This window comes from Rutidosis leptorrhynchoides, chromosome 2, assembly GCF_046630445.1.
Source record: "Rutidosis leptorrhynchoides isolate AG116_Rl617_1_P2 chromosome 2, CSIRO_AGI_Rlap_v1, whole genome shotgun sequence".
In the NCBI taxonomy this organism is placed as follows: domain Eukaryota; kingdom Viridiplantae; phylum Streptophyta; class Magnoliopsida; order Asterales; family Asteraceae; genus Rutidosis; species Rutidosis leptorrhynchoides.
In genome coordinates, this window is record NC_092334.1 from 59,364,006 (window position 1) to 59,385,489 (window position 21,484).

At 31.4% G+C, this 21,484-nt stretch overlaps 1 protein-coding gene across 1 annotated transcript in view; it reads left to right on the forward strand.

Annotated features, from left to right (window-relative positions):
* The first annotated feature begins 2,929 nt into the window (after positions 1-2,929).
* The window catches only part of LOC139887905 (uncharacterized), a 63,208-nt gene continuing 44,653 nt past the window's right edge, over positions 2,930-21,484 (forward strand). The window contains exon 1 of the mRNA XM_071870953.1: positions 2,930-3,018. Coding sequence (XP_071727054.1) covers positions 2,930-3,018 — 89 coding nt within the window. The remainder of the gene's footprint in view (positions 3,019-21,484) is intronic.

The following is a 21,484-nucleotide window of genomic DNA, read 5'->3' on the forward strand; positions in this document are numbered from 1 at the left end:
ACCTCGACATGTCCCATTCGGGTTACGAATGCTTTAGTACTTCGATTATCATGTCCGATGAGAGTCCCGGAATGATGGGAATATTCTATATGCATCCTGTTAGTTCGGTTATCAAGCGTTCATCATATGAATGATTTTTAATTCGCGGGTTACGCGTGTTATTTTGTACTCGGGTTACGTGTACAATTAAATATCTGGAAATCTTGCGGTCTATTAAAATGATGAAAATGATTGTTTATGATAAAATAATGAACTCACCAACCTTTTTGTTGACACTTGATGTGACGACCCGGAAATTTTCGACTAAATTTAAACTTGATCTTTATATGATTTTGACAAGATAAGCAAAGCCTGTTAGGTTGAGTCTCAAAAATTTTGAAACTGTTTTCATATATGCAATTACCCTTCGACCATTTTTGACGATTCACGAACAACTATTTGTAAATAGATACATATATATTTAAATATATACATATATATATATATATATATATATATATATATATATATATATATTAATTTGAAATGTAGTTAGAAATAATATATGACTTAAATGTTAGAAATACATATGTAAAATATTATAAGATAATAAAATTTTTTATTAAAATAAATCTATATATAATATAATGTATATAGAATATAAATTTTGAATGATTGTAATAACCATTTGTCACTTCGATTGATATGTAACCAGTTTAACTCGAACTATTAATTTCTATACATAATCATGAATATTGTAATAATTTATAAATATTATATGGAGAAATTTATTTATATCTAAATAATTGCAAGTAAAAAATAATAATAATAATAATAAATAGTTCTGGTATTAACACTAATATTATTATTATTTCCATTATTATTAGTAATATATCAATATTAGTATTATTAATATTATTATGAGTATTATCATTATTAGTAATTTTGATATTATTAATATTAACAGTATTATTATTATTAATACATTTATTAACTATTAATATTAATTAATTATAAATTATATAGTCAAATATTTATGCGACATCCGTTTTCTATAATTAACAACTTTTATTTCGTTTTCTGTTCACTTGTGAATTCATGTCGACAAAGGAAGAAATATCTATATGATTGACTATTTGAGATTCATTTCATCACCACTTGTTGCATAATATAATATATATGCATACACGTACATAATCAAAATCATCATCATACACATCTTCAACAACCACCTTCTCTTTTTATATTAAACCCACTTGATATATTTGCATTCCTAGTTTCATGCAACAAGAAAACCACAACCAAGACCACACTACATGCTCGAACCACTCTACTAGCTAATTATGTTATTCGACACCCAAGGCTCACTCAAAACTGCCACCATGATCGGATAAATCTGCTACAAGATGTTTCCTGTTATTGTTTGATCAATCACAACCCACACATCACAAACCCATGTAAACGACTACCATCTTAAACCCATTTCATTTTTTGTTCTCGTATCTATTTTCTGTTTTCGATTCGAACGACATCACCCAAGAACTAAAACGAATCGATTACACCACCTTTCACCATCTTCAAACCCACTCACTTTATTTTTTTCGTTTTCTTTCAAAGAAAACCCACTAAAACCCATCGAACCATCCATCACGTCACTATCCTTACACCACCGGCTACAACCACAACGTCACCCATTCTTTCTCTCTAACCAACCATCTCCATGGAAACACCACGAACCGTCAACAATTTCTGCAGCTTCTACTATATAATATTTGTTTTCGGACCACCCATTGAACCACCTTCTCCACCAACTCACCTGCAATCATCGGCCACCAAAGTTTCACACAACCTCATCGTCAAATCATCATCACTGCTACTGTCAGTCCTCTTATCTTTCTGTTCAGACGACACACAAACAATTCATGTTGATGCACGATTGTTTCTATTATAATGATGAAGGTATGTGATGTTGAATGAAGAATGTTTATTATATAAAGACCACCACTTTAAATGAAAGTTGTCCATTTTAGAAAACATATTATAAGAGTCCAAGATACATGTGAAGGTGGGACAACATCAAGCACTATAACCAACATAATGAACCACTTGGAATGATGTTGGTGGTCGTAGCAATGAAAGGAATATAATTCCAATTCGGTTTGCGTAAATTTTATTTATTTATTATGGAGTGGGAGACAGGAGGCAATCAAGAAATCCACTTGATTTAAATTAATACATGTATTACCTTGGTACACTCCCCCAAATGCTTGTTAAACGAAAATGGGTAGACAAATATGAGTTATAAATTGGTGCCTTTGTTATAATGGTAGGGTAAGGCACATAAGGAAGTAGGATTATTTAAATTTTGCGAGCAGTAATTCAATAAGAAGGGTCCAAGTGGGTTATGGTGGCGATTAATAATCTTGTGTCTCCCTTTATCTTCCTTTTTGAAACCAGCCATTCAATATAATCCAAGACAAAAAAAAAAAATCTTTAAGGTGGGACACGGTCCAATTTACCTGAACGATCCAGTTTGAGACATAAATTTCGGATCCTATATTCCCACAATCATAGTTTAATTAATTTAAATTTGCCAATACAATTTCTCACTTGGTCCATTAAACCGTTTTGAAAGATCATGCTTATATTGGGCCAACCATGTTTCTTGTGAACTTATATCATGGATTAATGATACTGCAAATAAACGAAGATGATCATGAAGTATGATGATGATGGTTACGGCATAGGATAGTGATAATGATCAAGATGATTAAAGAGATGATGTAAGGATGATGTAAATGGTGATGTTTACAGTAGAAAAAGGACATGGTGATCATGATGTAACAATGATGAATTAATGATGTATGGTTTATGATTATGATAATCGATTAAAATGGAGTGATGATGATGTATATAGTAATTAGATGATGATGATGGTGGAATTAGGAAAATGAAAACGGGCAAATACGGGTTAAAAGGATTCAATCCGAAAATAAAACAGAAAAGATTAGTGGAGCAGTTGGTTAAGGATATTATCGGGTTAGCGGGACATCGCGGGCTCAAACCCGGACTTGGGCATTTTTGTGAGGGATACTTCTTGAGGTTCGTGAATCCGAGGCCAACCCTACTTTTGTTCAATGTCGTCATATGTATTTTTACTACAAAATACATTCAGTGAGTTTCATTATTCCCTTTTTATATACATTTTTGGACTGAGAATACATGCAAATGCTTTATTAACTATTTTACAATATTTATATGCGTGAGTTTCATTTGCTCCCTTTTTAAATGCTTTTGCAATATATATTTTTGGGACTGAGAATACATGCGCTGCTTTTATAACTGTTTTACGAAATGGACACAAGTAATTGAAACTACATTATATGGTTGAATTATCGAAATCGAATATGCCCCTTTTTATTAAGTCTGGTAATCTAAGAATTAGGGAACAGACACCCTAATTGACGCGAACTCTAAAGATAGATCTATCGGGCCCAACAAGCCCCACCCAAAGTACCGGATGCTTTAGTACTTCGAAATTATATCATGTCCGAAGGAGGATCCCGGAATGATGGGGATATTCTTATATGCATATTGTTAATGTTGGTTACCAGGTGTTCAATCCATATGAATGATATTTTTGTCTCTATGCATGGGACGTATGTTTATGAGAAATGGAAATATGAAATCTTGTGGTCTATTAAAATTATGAAATGATTATTTATGTTAAACTAATGAACTCACCAACCTTTTGGTTGACACTTTAAAGCATGTTTATTCTCAGGTATGAAAGAAATCTTCCGCTGTGCATTTGCTCATATTACATGGAGTCGTTTATGGCATATAGAGGTCAGAACCTCGCAATGGGACCAACTGTTGAAGACTTCGTCCAGATGGATTAGGACGGGGCATCACAGTTGGTATTAGAGCGGAGGTCTTAGCGAACCAGGTCTGCATTAGTGTGTCTAACTGATAAGTTGTTAGAAGGCATTAGTGAGTCTGGACTTCGACCGTGTCTGCATGTCATAAGTTTTGCTTATCATTTCTAGTCGGAAATCATTTGCTTATCATCCTTAGGAAATTACCTGCTTATCATTCTTAGTCTAGACACATCTTACTGCATTGATTGCATAAATAGTGTATAGACAAAACTCATACCTTAGCGTATCTGCTAATTCATATTTTAGCATATCTGTTACTGTAGACTTTGTCTGACAACTTCCGTAGATTCCTCCGTAATTTATGGGATTTTAGTATTATATATGCATATGTAAACTATGTATTGCAGGGTACTAATCTACATCCTATAATTTACTTCTTATCGAAAATCCTTCATCTGATTGTACGAGATGAATCCTGCAACCAGTTCGAGTCCCTCAGATTTCGATAGCTTTTCCGATAGTTATTCCGACAGCTATTCCGACATAGATGTTCCCATAAACTTCGAAAACAGCGTCATCGGCATGAATCAACCAATCAGTCATTATCAATTCATCTGATGGGCTCATAGTCGACTTAATTAATGGAAACACGCAGAAGGAAATCCCTTCCACTAACCGAATTCACCTCTTGACAATGAACCTGAAGCGTTTACCGGCGAACCTGTTCGAGACACCATTTTCAGTCTCATTTCCAGGGTAACTCGACAAGATCATATTCTATCCACAATTCTAAACCCTATTCATCTGCTCATTCTGACCGACAATCATCTTGGAATAATAGGAGAAGTCAACGAATTTCACGCTCGAGTAATCAATCTGGAGAATATGGTACAAAATGTACCAGCTTCAGCAACATCACCGGCACCAACAGTACAATCAGTAACAGCACCAGTACCATCAACGATCCATGCCTCAACATCTCATTATATACCTTGAGTATAATCATCGTTCTACATATCGTTCTGCATCAATTATCTCCGTTCTTCATGGAGATTATGTAATCTCTAATGTTTTAGAGATTATATATTCTTGCTCTAACGGTAAATCAAATGAGTTTAATATCATATTGACTCATTAAATCCATGATTACATCTGAAGAAAATATATATGTAAATATGTTTTCATAAAGGTTGTAATTTAAAATTCTTTTGTACAAACTGTTAATGGTGAAAATATTTTAACGGGTAGGTAATACCCGAGGAATATTTAAATTTCACATTAATAAGTTACACTGTATATTCTTCGAATCTGATTCCACAGTTATTCACTATCCTACTTACATCCACCGGTATCCGTATCCGTTCACCGCAGAGTAACCATTTTCATTAAATTTTAAATTTGGATTTTGACCTATCAGAATCCAACAAGTGGCATAATGAAGAAAACATTTGACGGAATAAAAATTTGTTAGAAACAAACAAATTAACTATGAGGAATTTTGTTAAGAATCCACGCTAACAAAATCCTAGCTAACTGTTCCTAGCTAACTGATCACATTTTAATTTATCGCAATTTTATTTATAGTCATTTAATTTCTGTTATTTATTTTACGCACTTTAAATATCGGGACACGTATACAATGTTTTGACATATCATATCAACCCATCTATATATATATTTCGGAACAACCATAGGCACTCTATATGCAAATGTTGGAGTTAGCTATACAGGGTTGAGGTTGATTCCAAAATATATATATACTTTGAGTTGTGATCAAGTCTGAGACGTATACGGGTCACGACACGTATTAATTAATTCGAATTTTATATATTAAACTATATATGAATTATTGGGCTGTCAACTGTGGACTATCAACCGATGACTACCAACATTGAACGATTAAAATGAACTAAAATATTGATTAAAACATATGAAACTAAACAATTCTTCAAGTCTGCCACTTGAATTTGTCTTAAACATCATTTGTATCTTCACGATTAGATTCTGCGTTCAAACCTTTCATGATTCTTGAAAATACCTCAATCGAGAGGATGAATCAACCGCACTTCATCTACGGAAGGAAAGATTTGTGCATATAGTTAAGCACTTGAGAAACTCTCGATAACTGAGTAAAAGTTTAACACGTAGCCGCGTCAGGTCCTTTGGCATTTATTAGCAAAAATAACTTTGCGATCCCTTTTCAAAGTAGCAAATTTTGTCACAGCTTCAGCAAATCAACTTCGACTTTTAGTTCGAAACAACCTTATTATCACCTTGACTAATATGTATGTTCTTTTATTGTTACCGGGAACCTTTTATATTCCACCATATTACCGTCAGTGTTTAATCATCTAAAAACACAATTTTCTTGAAATCATCTCGGATCAATAACTAATGATTCAGATAGGGTAGCAGTAAATGTAGAGGAATCGGCAATCAGTACTTTGAAAACTCACAGCATATCTACATCAACAGTTATATGTATAACATTTAGAATAATGATCTTCCATTCTGAAATTTTGAAAAGCACCCAGTCTGCGAACTAATACTCTGAATTGTGAAAAGTTGAATGAAGCAACATAAAAAAAAAAAAAAAAAAAAAAAACTGTAAACGACCTTAATCATCGGAAGTTTGATAATAAAGAATAGAACGTTGGAAAAGCTCAGAAGAGTTGGAACTGGAAAACAGATTGATCTAACCACGAAGGAGACCAAGGACAAATACAAAGACCATACCCTATATTCAAAGAATCCAGGTAATTATGGATCTGTTGAAATCTTTAGAGAATATCTTGCTCCGAAGTCATGTTAAAATCTTGAGGAAAATTTTTCCTTATCAACCATCGAACTTAGAAATTCCAAAATATCATCATCAATATCTTCGATATTTCTGAGGATATTTTCATAAATATTCTCGTCCGAAATTATATACCTCTTCGTGCTTCCTGTGTATCATTATAATGGAAACATTCAATAGAAAAATTTAGTACCGAAAAGCAGATTATGCGAAACTATGAAGCAAGCCGTGGACAAATCACAAAGAATAAGTTTGACTTCAAAGAATCCAAATGATTCAATGACTACTAAAGTCTTTAGTGAATATCTTGCTCCTTACTCTAAACCCTTGCAGACAATAGTTTCTATCATCCGCTGATCTTAGATATTCCGAGATATTATCGTATCTTTCGTTATAAATATCCTTCATATTTCTGGAGATATTTTTATAACTATTCTTATCTGAAATCATTAATCTCTTCGTGCTATCAGTATTACATCATATAGAAACTGTTAGTTTCTATATTCTGTAAACTTTCGAGCTTAAAATATGAATGTTATTGAAGTAATATTGGGAATTAATGCATGAGTTAGTATAATATAATGACACTTGATCAACGTGATTATATTACAGTAAGTCATGCTGAGTTCTAATGGGACATGATGGTTCACAGTAGATCATACCACCATCATGTGTCATGTTACATAACTCTTTCATTCTAATTAACTTCTGAACATATCAAGAAAGTATATTCTTGATAGCTCTATTCTCAATGATTCTGGTAATTTAACGAATCAAATCGTGCTATTACGTTCTTTCTCGTTTAGAACATTAAGTTCATTCGAAACTCCATACTTACGAATTCTTGACCATTACTCGCTTTACTAGAGGTCGAGAGGATAATAAAAAGGCAAAGAGATCCAAAATGTAAGAGAAAATATAAAGCCCAATGACAACACCGAAATTACAAACCATGGATATTAATACAAATAACAATATAAAGACACGATGGAATTAAGAATAGTATCATTCCAAGGCAATAGTAGGAGTAACCAAATCTTTCTGGTGGAAGATTGAATAGAAGGATGATAGAAATGATAATTAGGAAAATATCAAGGATTAGAACTGGATTAAGCATTTTCACAATCTTTTGGATGTATGAACTAGAAAAGAAAGTATAGGAATGGTGAGAATAATGGAACGGAAGATTTTAATTTATAATTGAAATATCAGACAGAGTAATCGAGGTAGATCACCGTATTTAATTATGGAGATCTTAATTTCCTTATTCGCCGAAGAATCAAATCTTATAGACTTTGAAGATTTTCTTTAATCCCTTGAATTCCGGAATTCAACCAAGACAACGTCAAAAGCTAAGACGCACCTTATTTTTCTAAATTCAACCATGACTAGTCAAAAGTGATGATGAAACATGTCTTTCTCATTTCACTATTTGGTGATAGCTTCACTCGTACTCTTCGAGTAATCGAATTGTTTTATCCATATTACTCAATGATGATAAAAACTCTATTCATTAACTCATAATCGTCATGAAAGCATACTTATTGTCATACATGACCTTCCCAATCAAATTTCGGGACGAAATTTCTTTAACGGGTAGGTACTGTGACGACCCGGAAATTTTCGACTAAATTTAAACTTGATCTTTATATGATTTTGACAAGATAAGCAAAGCCTGTTAGGTTGAGTCTCAAAAATTTTGAAACTGTTTTCATATATGCAATTACCCTTCGACCATTTTCGACGATTCACGAACAACTATTTGTAAATAGATACATATATATTTAAATATATACATATATATATATATATATATATATATATATATATATATATATATATATATATATATATATATATATATATTAATTTGAAATGTAGTTAGAAATAATATATGACTTAAATGTTAGAAATACGTATGTAAAATATTATAAGATAATAAAATTTTTTATTAAAATAAATCTATATATAATATAATGTATATAGAATATAAATTTTGAATGATTGTAATAACCATTTGTCACTTCGATTGATATGTAACCAGTTTAACTCGAACTATTAATTTCTATACATAATCATGAATATTGTAATAATTTATAAATATTATATGGAGAAATTTATTTATATCTAAATAATTGCAAGTAAAAAAAAATAATAATAATAAATAGTTCTGGTATTAACACTAATATTATTATTATTTCCATTATTATTAGTAATATATCAATATTAGTATTATTAATATTATTATGAGTATTTTCATTATTAGTAATTTTGATATTATTAATATTAACAGTATTATTATTATTAATACATTTATTAACTATTAATATTAATTAATTATAAATTATATAGTCAAATATTTATGCGACATCCGTTTTCTATAATTAACAACTTTTATTTCGTTTTCTGTTCACTTGTGAATTCATGTCGACAAAGGAAGAAATATCTATATGATTGACTATTTGAGATTCATTTCATCACCACTTGTTGCATAATATAATATATATGCATACACGTACATAATCAAAATCATCATCATACACATCTTCAACAACCACCTTCTCCTTTTATATTAAACCCACTTGATATATTTGCATTCCTAGTTTCATGCAATAATAAAACCACAACCAAGACCACACTACATGCTCGAACCACTCTACTAGCTAATTATGTTATTCGACACCCAAGGCTCACTCAAAACCGCCACCATGATCGGATAAATCTGCTACAAGATGTTTCCTGTTATTGTTTGATCAATCACAACCCACACATCACAAACCCATGTAAACGACCACCATCTTAAACCCATTTCATTTTTTGTTCTCGTATCTGTTTTATGTTTTCGATTCGAACGACATCACCCAAGAACTAAAACGAATCGATTACACCACCTTTCACCATCTTCAAACCCACTCACTTTATTTTTTTCGTTTTCTTTCAAAGAAAACCCACTAAAACCCATCGAACCATCCATCACGTCACTATCCTTACACCACCGGCTACAACCACAACGTCACCCATTCTTTCTCTCTAACCAACCATCTCCATGGAAACACCACAAACCGTCAACAATTTCTGCAGCTTCTACTATATAATATTTGTTTTCGGACCACCCATTGAACCACCTTCTCCACCACCTCACCTGCAATCATCGGCCACCAAAGTTTCACACAACCTCATCGTCAAATCATCATCACTGCTACTGTCAGTCCTCTTATCTTTCTGTTCAGACGACACACAAACAATTCATGTTGATGCACGATTGTTTCTATTATAATGATGAAGGTATGTGATGTTGAATGAAGAATGTTTATTATATAAAGACCACCACTTTAAATGAAAGTTGTCCATTTTAGAAAACATATTATAAGAGTCCAAGATACATGTGAAGGTGGGACAACATCAAGCACTATAACCAACATAATGAACCACTTGGAATGATGTTGGTGGTCGTAGCAATGAAAGGAATATAATTCCAATTCGGTTTGCGTAAATTTTATTTATTTATTATGGAGTGGGAGACAGGAGGCAATCAAGAAATCCACTTGATTTAAATTAATACATGTATTACCTTAGTACACTCCCCCAAATGCTTGTTAAACGAAAATGGGTAGACAAATATGAGTTATAAATTGGTGCCTTTGTTATAATGGTAGGGTAAGGCACATAAGGAAGTAGGATTATTTAAATTTTGCGAGCAGTAATTCAATAAGAAGGGTCCAAGTGGGTTATGGTGGCGATTAATAATCTTGTGTCTCCCTTTATCTTCCTTTTTGAAACCAGCCATTCAATATAATCCAAGACAAAAAAAAAAAAAAAATCTTTAAGGTGGGACACGGTCCAATTTACCTGAACGATCCAGTTTGAGACATAAATTTCGGATCCTATATTCCCACAATCATAGTTTAATTAATTTAAATTTGCCAATACAATTTCTCACTTGGTCCATTAAACCGTTTTGAAAGATCATGCTTATATTGGGCCAACCATGTTTCTTGTGAACTTATATCATGGATTAATGATACTGCAAATAAACGGAGATGATCATGAAGTATGATGATGATGGTTACGGCATAGGATAGTGATAATGATCAAGATGATTAAAGAGACGATGTAAGGATGATGTAAATGGTGATGTTTACAGTAGAAAAAGGACATGGTGATCATGATGTAACAATGATGAATTAATGATGTATGGTTTATGATTATGATAATCGATTAAAATGGAGTGATGATGATGTATATAGTAATTAGATGATGATGATGGTGGAATTAGGAAAATGAAAACGGGCAAATACGGGTTAAAAGGATTCAATCCGAAAATAAAACAGAAAAGATTAGTGGAGCAGTTGGTTAAGGATATTATCGGGTTAGCGGGACATCACGGGTTCAAACCCGAACTTGGGCATTTTTGTGAGGGATACTTCTTGAGGTTCGTGAATCCGAGGCCAACCCTACTTTTGTTCAATGTCGTCATATGTATTTTTACTACAAAATACATTCAGTGAGTTTCATTATTCCCTTTTTATATACATTTTTGGGCTGAGAATACATGCAAATGCTTTATTAACTATTTTACAATATTTATATGCGTGAGTTTCATTTGCTCCCTTTTTAAATGCTTTTGCAATATATATTTTTGAGACTGAAAATACATGCGCTGCTTTTATAACTGTTTTACGAAATGGACACAAGTAATTGAAACTACATTATATGGTTGAATTATCGAAATCCAATATGCCCCTTTTTATTAAGTCTGGTAATCTAAGAATTAGGGAACAGACACCCTAATTGACACGAACTCTAAAGATAGATCTATCGGGCCCAACAAGCCCCATCCAAAGTACCGGATGCTTTAGTACTTCGAAATTATATCATGTCCGAAGGAGGATCCCGGAATGATGGGGATATTCTTATATGCATATTGTTAATGTCGGTTACCAGGTGTTCAATCCATATGAATGATATTTTTGTCTCTATGCATGGGACGTATGTTTATGAGAAATGGAAATATGAAATCTTGTGGTCTATTAAAATTATGAAATGATTATTTATGTTAAACTAATGAACTCACCAACCTTTTGGTTGACACTTTAAAGCATGTTTATTCTCAGGTATGAAAGAAATATTCCGCTGTGCATTTGCTCATATTACATGGAGTCGTTTATGGCATATAGAGGTCAGAACCTCGCAATGGGACCAACTGTTGAAGACTTCGTCCAGATGGATTAGGACGGGGCATCACACTTGAAAACATGTTCATTCTCATGTATTAAAGAAATTTTTCGCTGTGCATTTGCTCATTTTAGAGATATTACTTGGAGTCATTCATGACATATTTCAAAAGACGTTGCATTCGAGTCGTTGAGTTCATCGAGATTATTATTAAGTCAATTATAGTTGGATATATTATGAAATGGTATGCATGCTGTCAACTTTCGATGAAATGAAAGTTTGTCTTTTAAAAACGAATGCAATGTTTGTAAAATGTATCACATAGAGGTCAAGTACCTCGCAATGAAATCAATTATTATGTAACGTTTATAATCGATATGAACGGGGCATTTCATTAGGGCTAAGACTACCAATAACGCGGCATTAGAGGGGTCCCGTCAGGCTCGCTAACGCCCTTTGACACTTGTAACGCGGTGTCAGGCCTCACGTCCCGGGGGCGTTAGTAGTCAGGAAAATGAAAAAAAGCATTAAAGGTTGAAGTGGACGCGTTACAGTAAGTCATAAGTTAGTAGTCAGGAAAACGAAAAAAAAGCGTTAAATGTTTTTGCAGTAGTGTTGGGAACTGAAGCATGAGTTAGTATAATATAATGACACTTGATCAACATGAATATATTACAGTAAGTCATGCTGAGTTTCTAATGGAACGTGATGATTCACAGATTATAACGTCATCATGTGCCATGTTACACGACTCTTACATTCTACCTAATCTCCAAACATATCGAGAACATATTCTTCCTGATAATTATATCTTTTCTCTTGAATTTTGGTAATTTGACAAATCAAGATCGTGCCATTTCAATTTTACTCTTAGAACATTAACTATGTTCATTCCAAAATTCATATCTACGAATTCTGGACCATTATATGCGGTGCTTAATTGCAGGAAGAGGAAATGAAAGAATGAAGCTCTGAAATAGAAATGAGAGTATAAATCGCAGCAAATAGAATGGAGCATTAACTGTAGATGACAATGATTATAGAAGACAGAAGCAGGGACTTGGAAATATAAGGGAAGATATAAAGCCCAATGACAACCCGAAAATTATAAACCATATATATCGATGCATATAGCAATATAAAGATACGGGAGAACTAAAAACACTATAAAACCAAGAGTATAGTAAAAGTAAATAGATTCTTCCGGCGGCAGATGAAAAAGAAGAACGACAGATATGAAAGTGAGGAGTATATCAAGAATCAGCACTGGATGGAGCATATTGACAAATACATTAAAATATGAGTTGAGGGAGAAAGAATAGGAGGTGTGAGTTGTAAGGAAACGAAGTGGGTGGATTTATAGTGAAGTACCAGACAGAACAATCAGAACAGATCATCGCATTTAACCAAAGAGGATTCTAATTTCCTTAATTATCGAAGAACCCAAATCTTATGACGAAGATTTCCTCTAAATTCCTTAAAATCCAGAAATCAACCGTGACTACGTCACTGGTTAAAACGAATCTGTATTTATTCATTTCACTCTTTTGTGATAGCTTCACTTATACTCTTTGCATAATCAAATTGTTTTATCTATATTACTCAATGATTATAAAACTCTATTTATCAACTCATATTCGTCATGAAAACATTTTTATGGTTAGCCATGACGACCTCGATCAAATTTCGGGACGAAATTTCTTTAACGGGTAGGTACTGTGACGACCCGGAAATTTCTGACCAAATTTAAACTTAACCTTTATATGTTTCCTACACGATAAGCAGAATTTGTAATGTTGAATCTCAAAAAGTTTGGAACTACATTCATGTTTTATAATATTTTCCTCGTGACCTTGATAAGATAACTATGTTAACTTTCATTTTATTTAATATGAAAGTAAGAACGTGGAGTGTAAATAACTTAGATGTTGGATATCGACAAGTTAAGTAACTCGACATTTTTCATTAAGATGATTTCATACGTTTATTTAACCTTTGGACTTTATCCCATGCTTCACCAACAGACTGTAATTTAAAAACTTGAAACCTATTATGAATATATATAATTCTAATTTTCTAAAATGTTTTATGATATAACGATTTAAATTAATATTATATATATTTATACGCGTATTATACGTACATAGTTTTATACTTTTACTATACTTTAACTTTACCTTTACTTTACTTTTACTTTACTTTAACTTTAATAATTTATACTTTAATAATTCACTTTAATAATTCATACTTTAATAATTCACTTTAATAATTCACTTTAATAATTCATAAATTAATAAAATACTTTAATAATTCATACTTTAATAATTCACTTTAATAATTCATACTTTAATAATTCACTTTAATAATTTAAAAATCTATTATAAATAGAATTCAATAGGTTTCATTATTTCATAGAAACTTAAAAATATATTTCTCTAAACTCTCTCAATCGAATTACATATATATTTACTTAGTATTATTTCAAGATATTATTAGTATACATAAGATACTACGACGGAGTTATATTCAGACGATTTCAAAATAAGTTTTCAAACGGGATAGAGCTAAGGAAATTATGGGTTATAGCTATGAAGGTTATGGGTATTGTTCGAGGGTATTGCTCGTGAGGTTAACCTAACGTTTATCATTTTCGTTGCGTCTACGTACTTTCCTACAATATTGAATCACAATATTGATACGTGAGCATTCATATCTTATCTTTTATATATTAATAGTATATCCCTGATTAGTGCTCGAGTATATATGATTATGCATGTTTGTATACTTAGTTTTGTCGTTAAATAGTTTATGATAAATCACGAATTTGATACATATGCTACTGAGATAAGGTATATGATATGCAAGTCATTGAAAAGCTAAAGAAAAATTAATGACTTTTCATTTAGAAATCGTGTGGTTTCGATGAACGGATTAAAAGATATGGTCAACTGAATTATCATTAATTTTAATATTATTATTAAAACGATTATTATAATTGTTATCAGTTGATATTATTACTAAAATTATCTTTATTACTAAAAATTAATATTTTTATTGAAACTATCATTTTATTATTTTTATCATTATTATTATTATTAAATAAATATGCGTACAAATATATTTTTACCACACGTAATATAATTACATTAATAATACATACCACTATATTTTTATGATATTAAGTGAATTTTATAAATTTTATTACTTGAGATATATAAAAGTATATTTTTATCATATATGAATTTTAATATAAATTTTTATTTATTAATAAATGACTTGTATTATTTAGTATAATAAGATCTGATGAATATATTTAAATATATAAAACGACTATATATAAGTTATATAATAAACATATATAGATTTTGGAAGTCATTTTGGGTCAAGTTGACTTTTGCATGTCGGTCTCAAGCATTAGGATTGTGATACGCTACGACTTGACCTAAATGGTTAGACAGGTATTGACCAACATATAAATGTATATACTTAATATAGGTTCATGAATCCGAGATAAACCCTGCACTTGTTCAGTGCCGTCATATACATAATTGCTACGAAATACAGTATTGTGAGTTTCATTACTCCCTTTTTATATATATTTTTGGGCTGAGAATACATTCGCTGTTTTATAACTGTTTTACGAAATGGACACAAGTACTAAAAACATATTCTACGTTGAGTTGTACCACTTTGCATATTTTTCCCTAATAGCTTGGTAACTAATATTTACATGTTGTAAGAGCATGTAAGCGCGAATCCTATTGATAGATCTATCGAGTTTGACAACCCCAACCGGGCTAGTCGCTCTAGTATCGTAAACGGTTGCATAGTACTTCATTTTTACTACACTTGATACAGTGTATGGAGATTTCATAATAAAGGGAATATGCCACATTAATTGTTAAGTATGGTTACCGAAGCGCTCAACAACTTATAGAATACTTTATAAACTTGCGAGTGTACGGATATTTATGGAAAATGAAATCTTGTGGTCTATTACTATTACGGAAATGATTGATTATGATAAACTAATGAACTCACCAACCTTTTGGTTGACACTTTAAAGCATGTTTATTCTCAGGTATTAAAGAAATCTTCCGTTGTGCATTAGCTCATTTTAAGGATATTACTTGGAGTCATTCATGACATACTTTGAAAGACGTTGCATTCGAGTCATTGAGTTCATCAAGATTAATATTAAGTCAATTATAGTTGGATGTAATATGAAATGGTATGCATGCCGTCAATTTTTGACGTAAAGAAAGTCTGTCTTTTAAAAACGAATGCAATGTTTGTAAAATGTATCATATAGAGGTCAAATACCTCGCGATGTAATCAACTATTGTGAATCGTTTATAATGTATATGAACGGGTCCTTTCAGTTGGTATTAGAGCGGTGGTCTTAGCGAACCAGGTCTGCATTAGTGTATCTAACTGATAGTCGTTAGGATGCATTAGTGAGTCTGGACTTCGACCGTGTCTGCATGTCAAAAGTTTTGCGTATCATTTTTGTCGAAAATCACCTACTTATCATTCTTAGTCTAGACACATCTTATTGCATTGATTGCATGAATAGTGTATAGACAAAATTCATATCTTAGCGTATCTGTTACTGTAAACTTTGCCTGACATATTCCATAAATTCCTCCGTAATCTACGAAACCTTTTGCTATATATATATAGATACTCTATGTAATTAGAATATCACCCGATAGCCGAAAAATCATTTCATATCGAAAAATCCTTTATTCAATCGTACGAAATGGAATTCGTCATTAGTTCATGTCCCTCGGATTCTGAAATGGAATCCCAATCAAGCTTCGAAAGCAGTGTGACTGGAATGGATCAACCAATCAGCCATCATCTATTCTGGATAAATTGGGGATGAGTTCATAGCCTCCTTAATCATTGGAGACAAGAAGAAGGCGATCCTTTCCATCCACCACATTGCCTTCTTGGCGAAGAATCTGAAGCACTTACCGGCGAACCTGCCCGAAACACCATTTTCTCTCTCATTTCCAGAGTATCTCGTCATGATTATATACTATACCAAATTCTAGATTTTATTTATCCGCTCGTCCGAACCGACAATCACCCCGGTGTAATAGAAGAAGTCAACGAGCTTCGCGCTAAGGTAGTGGCTTTGGAGAATATGGTGCAAAGGTTACAAACACCAGCAGCAGCACCAGTAGCATAACCAGTACCACCATCATCATCGCCAACAGTACCATTACCACTCCAACTACAACCACGTCATAAACCTCAACTTTACAATCTGTCCCACGAGCATCGACATCATACGCTCTGTAGATACCAAGGAATACCACAACGATGAAGTATTGATTCATAACTTCATTGGGGAAACATTCTACATCGATTATGTAATTTCTAAAGTTTAGAAATTATCTATCCTAGCCTTAACCATAAATCAAATGAGTTTAATTTAATATTAACTCATTAAATCTATATTACATCTGAAGAAAATATACATATGTATATTTTCATAAAGACTGTAATAAAATTCTTTTGTACAAAATATTAATTGTGAATTTTTTTTAACGGGTAGGTAATACCCAAGAGATATATAAATTCACAATTAATATGTTACATTCTTCGAATCTGATTCAGCAATCATCAACTATACTCACTATTGTCATAACAATATACATTCTTTCATAGAAATCAAAATAACCATACTCATTCAAATTCAATTACATATTCTGATTTTGAAATCGCAAAATTTAATTCGAGATATAGCCAAAAATCATCACTCTTAAATCCTTACATCTTTCAAAGCTATACTTTGACTTCAAAACTGTGTTAGAACATCATAGGTATATTAATGATTACAATCTGTGTCCAAACCCTTCGAAATTCCTGAAGACACTTCAAATAATGAACAATCGAGATGATGATCCAACCACATGTTATCCACGGTATACACCTGAAAAACTCTCGAAACTAAAGTCATAGTTTAACACGTATCCGTGTCAGACTCTTTGGCATTTATTAGCTAAAATGACTTTTCAATTCCTTACCAAAGTAGAAAGTTGTGTCACAGCTCCACAAGTCAACTTCGACTTTTCAATTAAAACGGTCTTATTATAATCTCGATATATACGATGCCCTTTCGCCATCATTACCGGAGAACCGTTTATGTCCCACCACATTAGCAATAAACTTACCAACAATTTCACTAATCTTTGATTTTCAGAAAAATCGATATATTCATTAGAACCCTATCATATACTCATCCGCACTTTGTAACAAGAATTGCCATACCAATTATTGAGAATCAGCAATCAGTATTTTGAAATCTCGCAGCATGTCTACATCAACAGTTATATATACATATAACGTCTGCCTCCAAGACTTACATATTTCGAATGTGAAGTTTCTGAAAAACGCCTAAACTGCGAACTAGTTCTCGAAATTTTAAAAAATGCTGATGAAGCAGCAGAAACTGTCAACGATCTTAACAGTAAAAAGTTTGATGATAAAGAATAGTGTGTTGGCAAAGCTCAGAAAAAGAGAAGGTTTGGAACTGAAAAACGGATTGAGCAAAGTATGAAGGAGGCTGTGGACAAATCACAAAGACTAAACCTGCCTTCAAAGAATCCAAATGATTCAGTATCGGCTGAAGTCATTATCAAATACCTTGCTCCTGACTCTAAACCTTTACGGACAATATTCTTCATCATCCTCTTATCTTAAATATTCTAAGATATCATCATATCTTTCATTATAAATATCCTCCATATTTCTGAAGATATTTTCATAACTATTCTTAACTGAAATCTTTTATCTCTTCGCGATATCAGTGATACATTATAAAGGAAACTGTATTAGTTTCTAAATTCTGAAAAATTTGAATTTAAATTATCAATGTTTTTGAAGTAGTGTTGGGAACTGAAGCATGAGTTAGTATAATATAATGACACTTGATCAACGTGATTATATTATAGTAAGTCATGTTGAGTTTCTAATGGAACGTGATGATTTACAGATTATAACGTCATCATGTGCCATGTTACACGACTCTTACATTCTACCTAATCTCCAAACATATCGAGAACATATTCTTCCTGATAATTCTATCTTTTCTCTTGAATTTTGGTAATTTGACAAATCAAGATCGTGCCATTTCAATTTTACTCTTAGAACATTAACTATGTTCATTCCGAAATTCATATCTACGAATTCTGGACCATTATATGCGGTGCTTAATCGCAAGAAGAGGAAATGAAAGAATGAAGCTCTGAAATAGAAATGGGAGTATAAATCGCAGCAAATAGAATGGAGCATTAACTGTAGATGACAATGATTATAGAAGACAGAAGCAGGGACTTGGAAATATAAGGGAAGATATAAAGCCCAATGACAACCCGAAAATTATAAACCATATATATCGATGCATATAGCAATATAAAGACACGGGAGAACTAAAAACACTATAAAACCAAGAGTATAGTAAAAGTAAATAGATTCTTCCGGCGGCAGATGAAAAAGAAGAACGACAGATATAAAAGTGAGGAGTATATCAAGAATCAGCACTGGATGGAGCATATGGACAAATACTTTAAAATATGAGTTGAGGGAGAAAGAATAGGAGGTGTGAGTTGTAAGGAAACGAAGAGGGTGGATTTATAGTGAAGTACCAGACAGAACAATCAGAACAGATCATCGCATTTAACCAAAGAGGATTCTAATTTCCTTAATTATCGAAGAACCCAAATCTTATGACGAAGATTTCCTCTAAATTCCTTAAAATCCAGAAATCAACCGTGACTACATCACTGGTTAAAACGAATCTGTATTTATTCATTTCACTCTTTTGTGATAGCTTCACTTATACTCTTCGCGTAATCAAATTGTTTTATCTATATTACTCAATGATTATAAAACTCTATTTATCAACTCATATTCATCATGAAAACATTTTTATGGTTAGCCATGACGACCCTCGATCAAATTTCGGGACGAAATTTCTTTAACGGATAGGTACTGTGACGACCCAGAAATTTCCGACCAAATTTAAACTTAACCTTTATATGTTTCTGACACGATAAGCAGAATTTGTAATGTTGAATCTCAAAAAGTTTGGAACTACATTCATGTTTTATAATATTTTTCTCGTGACCTTGATAAGATAACTATGTTAACTTTCATTTTATTTAATATGAAAGTAAGAACGTGGAGTGTAAATAACTTAGATGTTGGATATCGATAAGTTAAGTAACTCGACATTTTTCATTAAGATGATTTCATACGTTTATTTAACCTTTGTACTTTATCCCATTCTTCACCAACAGACTGTAATTTAAAAACTTGAAACCTATTATGAATATATATAATTCTAATTTTCTAAAATGTTTTATGATATAACGATTTAAATTAATATTATATATATTTATACGCGTATTATACGTACATAGTTTTATACTTTTACTATACTTTAACTTTACCTTTACTTTACTTTTAATTTACTTTAACTTTAATAATTTATACTTTAATAATTCACTTTAATAATTCATACTTTAATAATTCACTTTAATAATTCACTTTAATAATTCATAAATTAATAATTCACTTTAATAATTCATACTTTAATAATTCACTTTAATAATTCATACTTTAATAATTTACTTTAATAATTCATACTTTAATAATTCACTTTAATAATTTCATACTTTAATAATTCACTTTAATAATTTATACTTTAATAATTCACTTTAATAATTCAAAAATCTATTATAAATAGAATTCAATAGGTTTCATTATTTCATAGAAACTTGAAAATATATTTCTCTAAACTGTCTCAATCGAATTACATATATATATTTACTTAGTATTATTTCAAGATATTATTAGTATACATAAGATACTACGACGGAGTTATATTCAGACGATTTCAAAATAAGTTTTCAAATGGGATAGAGCTAAGGAAATTATAGGTTATAGCTATGAAGGTTATGGGTATTGTTCGAGGGTATTGCTCGTGAGGTCAACCTAACGTTTATCATTTTCGTTGCGTCTACGTACTTTTCTACAATATTGAATCACAATATTGATACGTGAGCATTCATATCTTATCTTTTATATATTAATAGTGTATCCCTGACTAGTGCTCGAGTATATATGATTATGCATGTTTGTATGCTTAGTTTTGTCGTTAAATAGTTTATGATAAATCACGAATTTGATACATAAGCTACTTAGATAAGGTATATGATATGCATATCATTGAAAAGCTAAAGAAAAATTAATAACTTTTCATATAAAAATCGCGTGGTTTCGATGAACGGATTAAAAGATATGGTCAACTGAATTATCATTAATTTTAATATTATTATTAAAACGATTATTATAATTGTTATCAGTTGATGTTATTACTAAAATTATCTTTATTACTAAAAATTAATATTTTTATTGAAACTATCATTTTATTATTTTTATCATTATTATTATTATCAATATTATTTTATCAAATAAATATGCGTACAAAGATATTTTTATCACACGTAATATAATTACATTAATAATACATACCACTATATTTTTATGATATTAAGTGAATTTTATAAATTTTATTACTTGAGATATATAAAAGTATATTTTTATCATATATGAATTTTAATATAAATTTTTATTT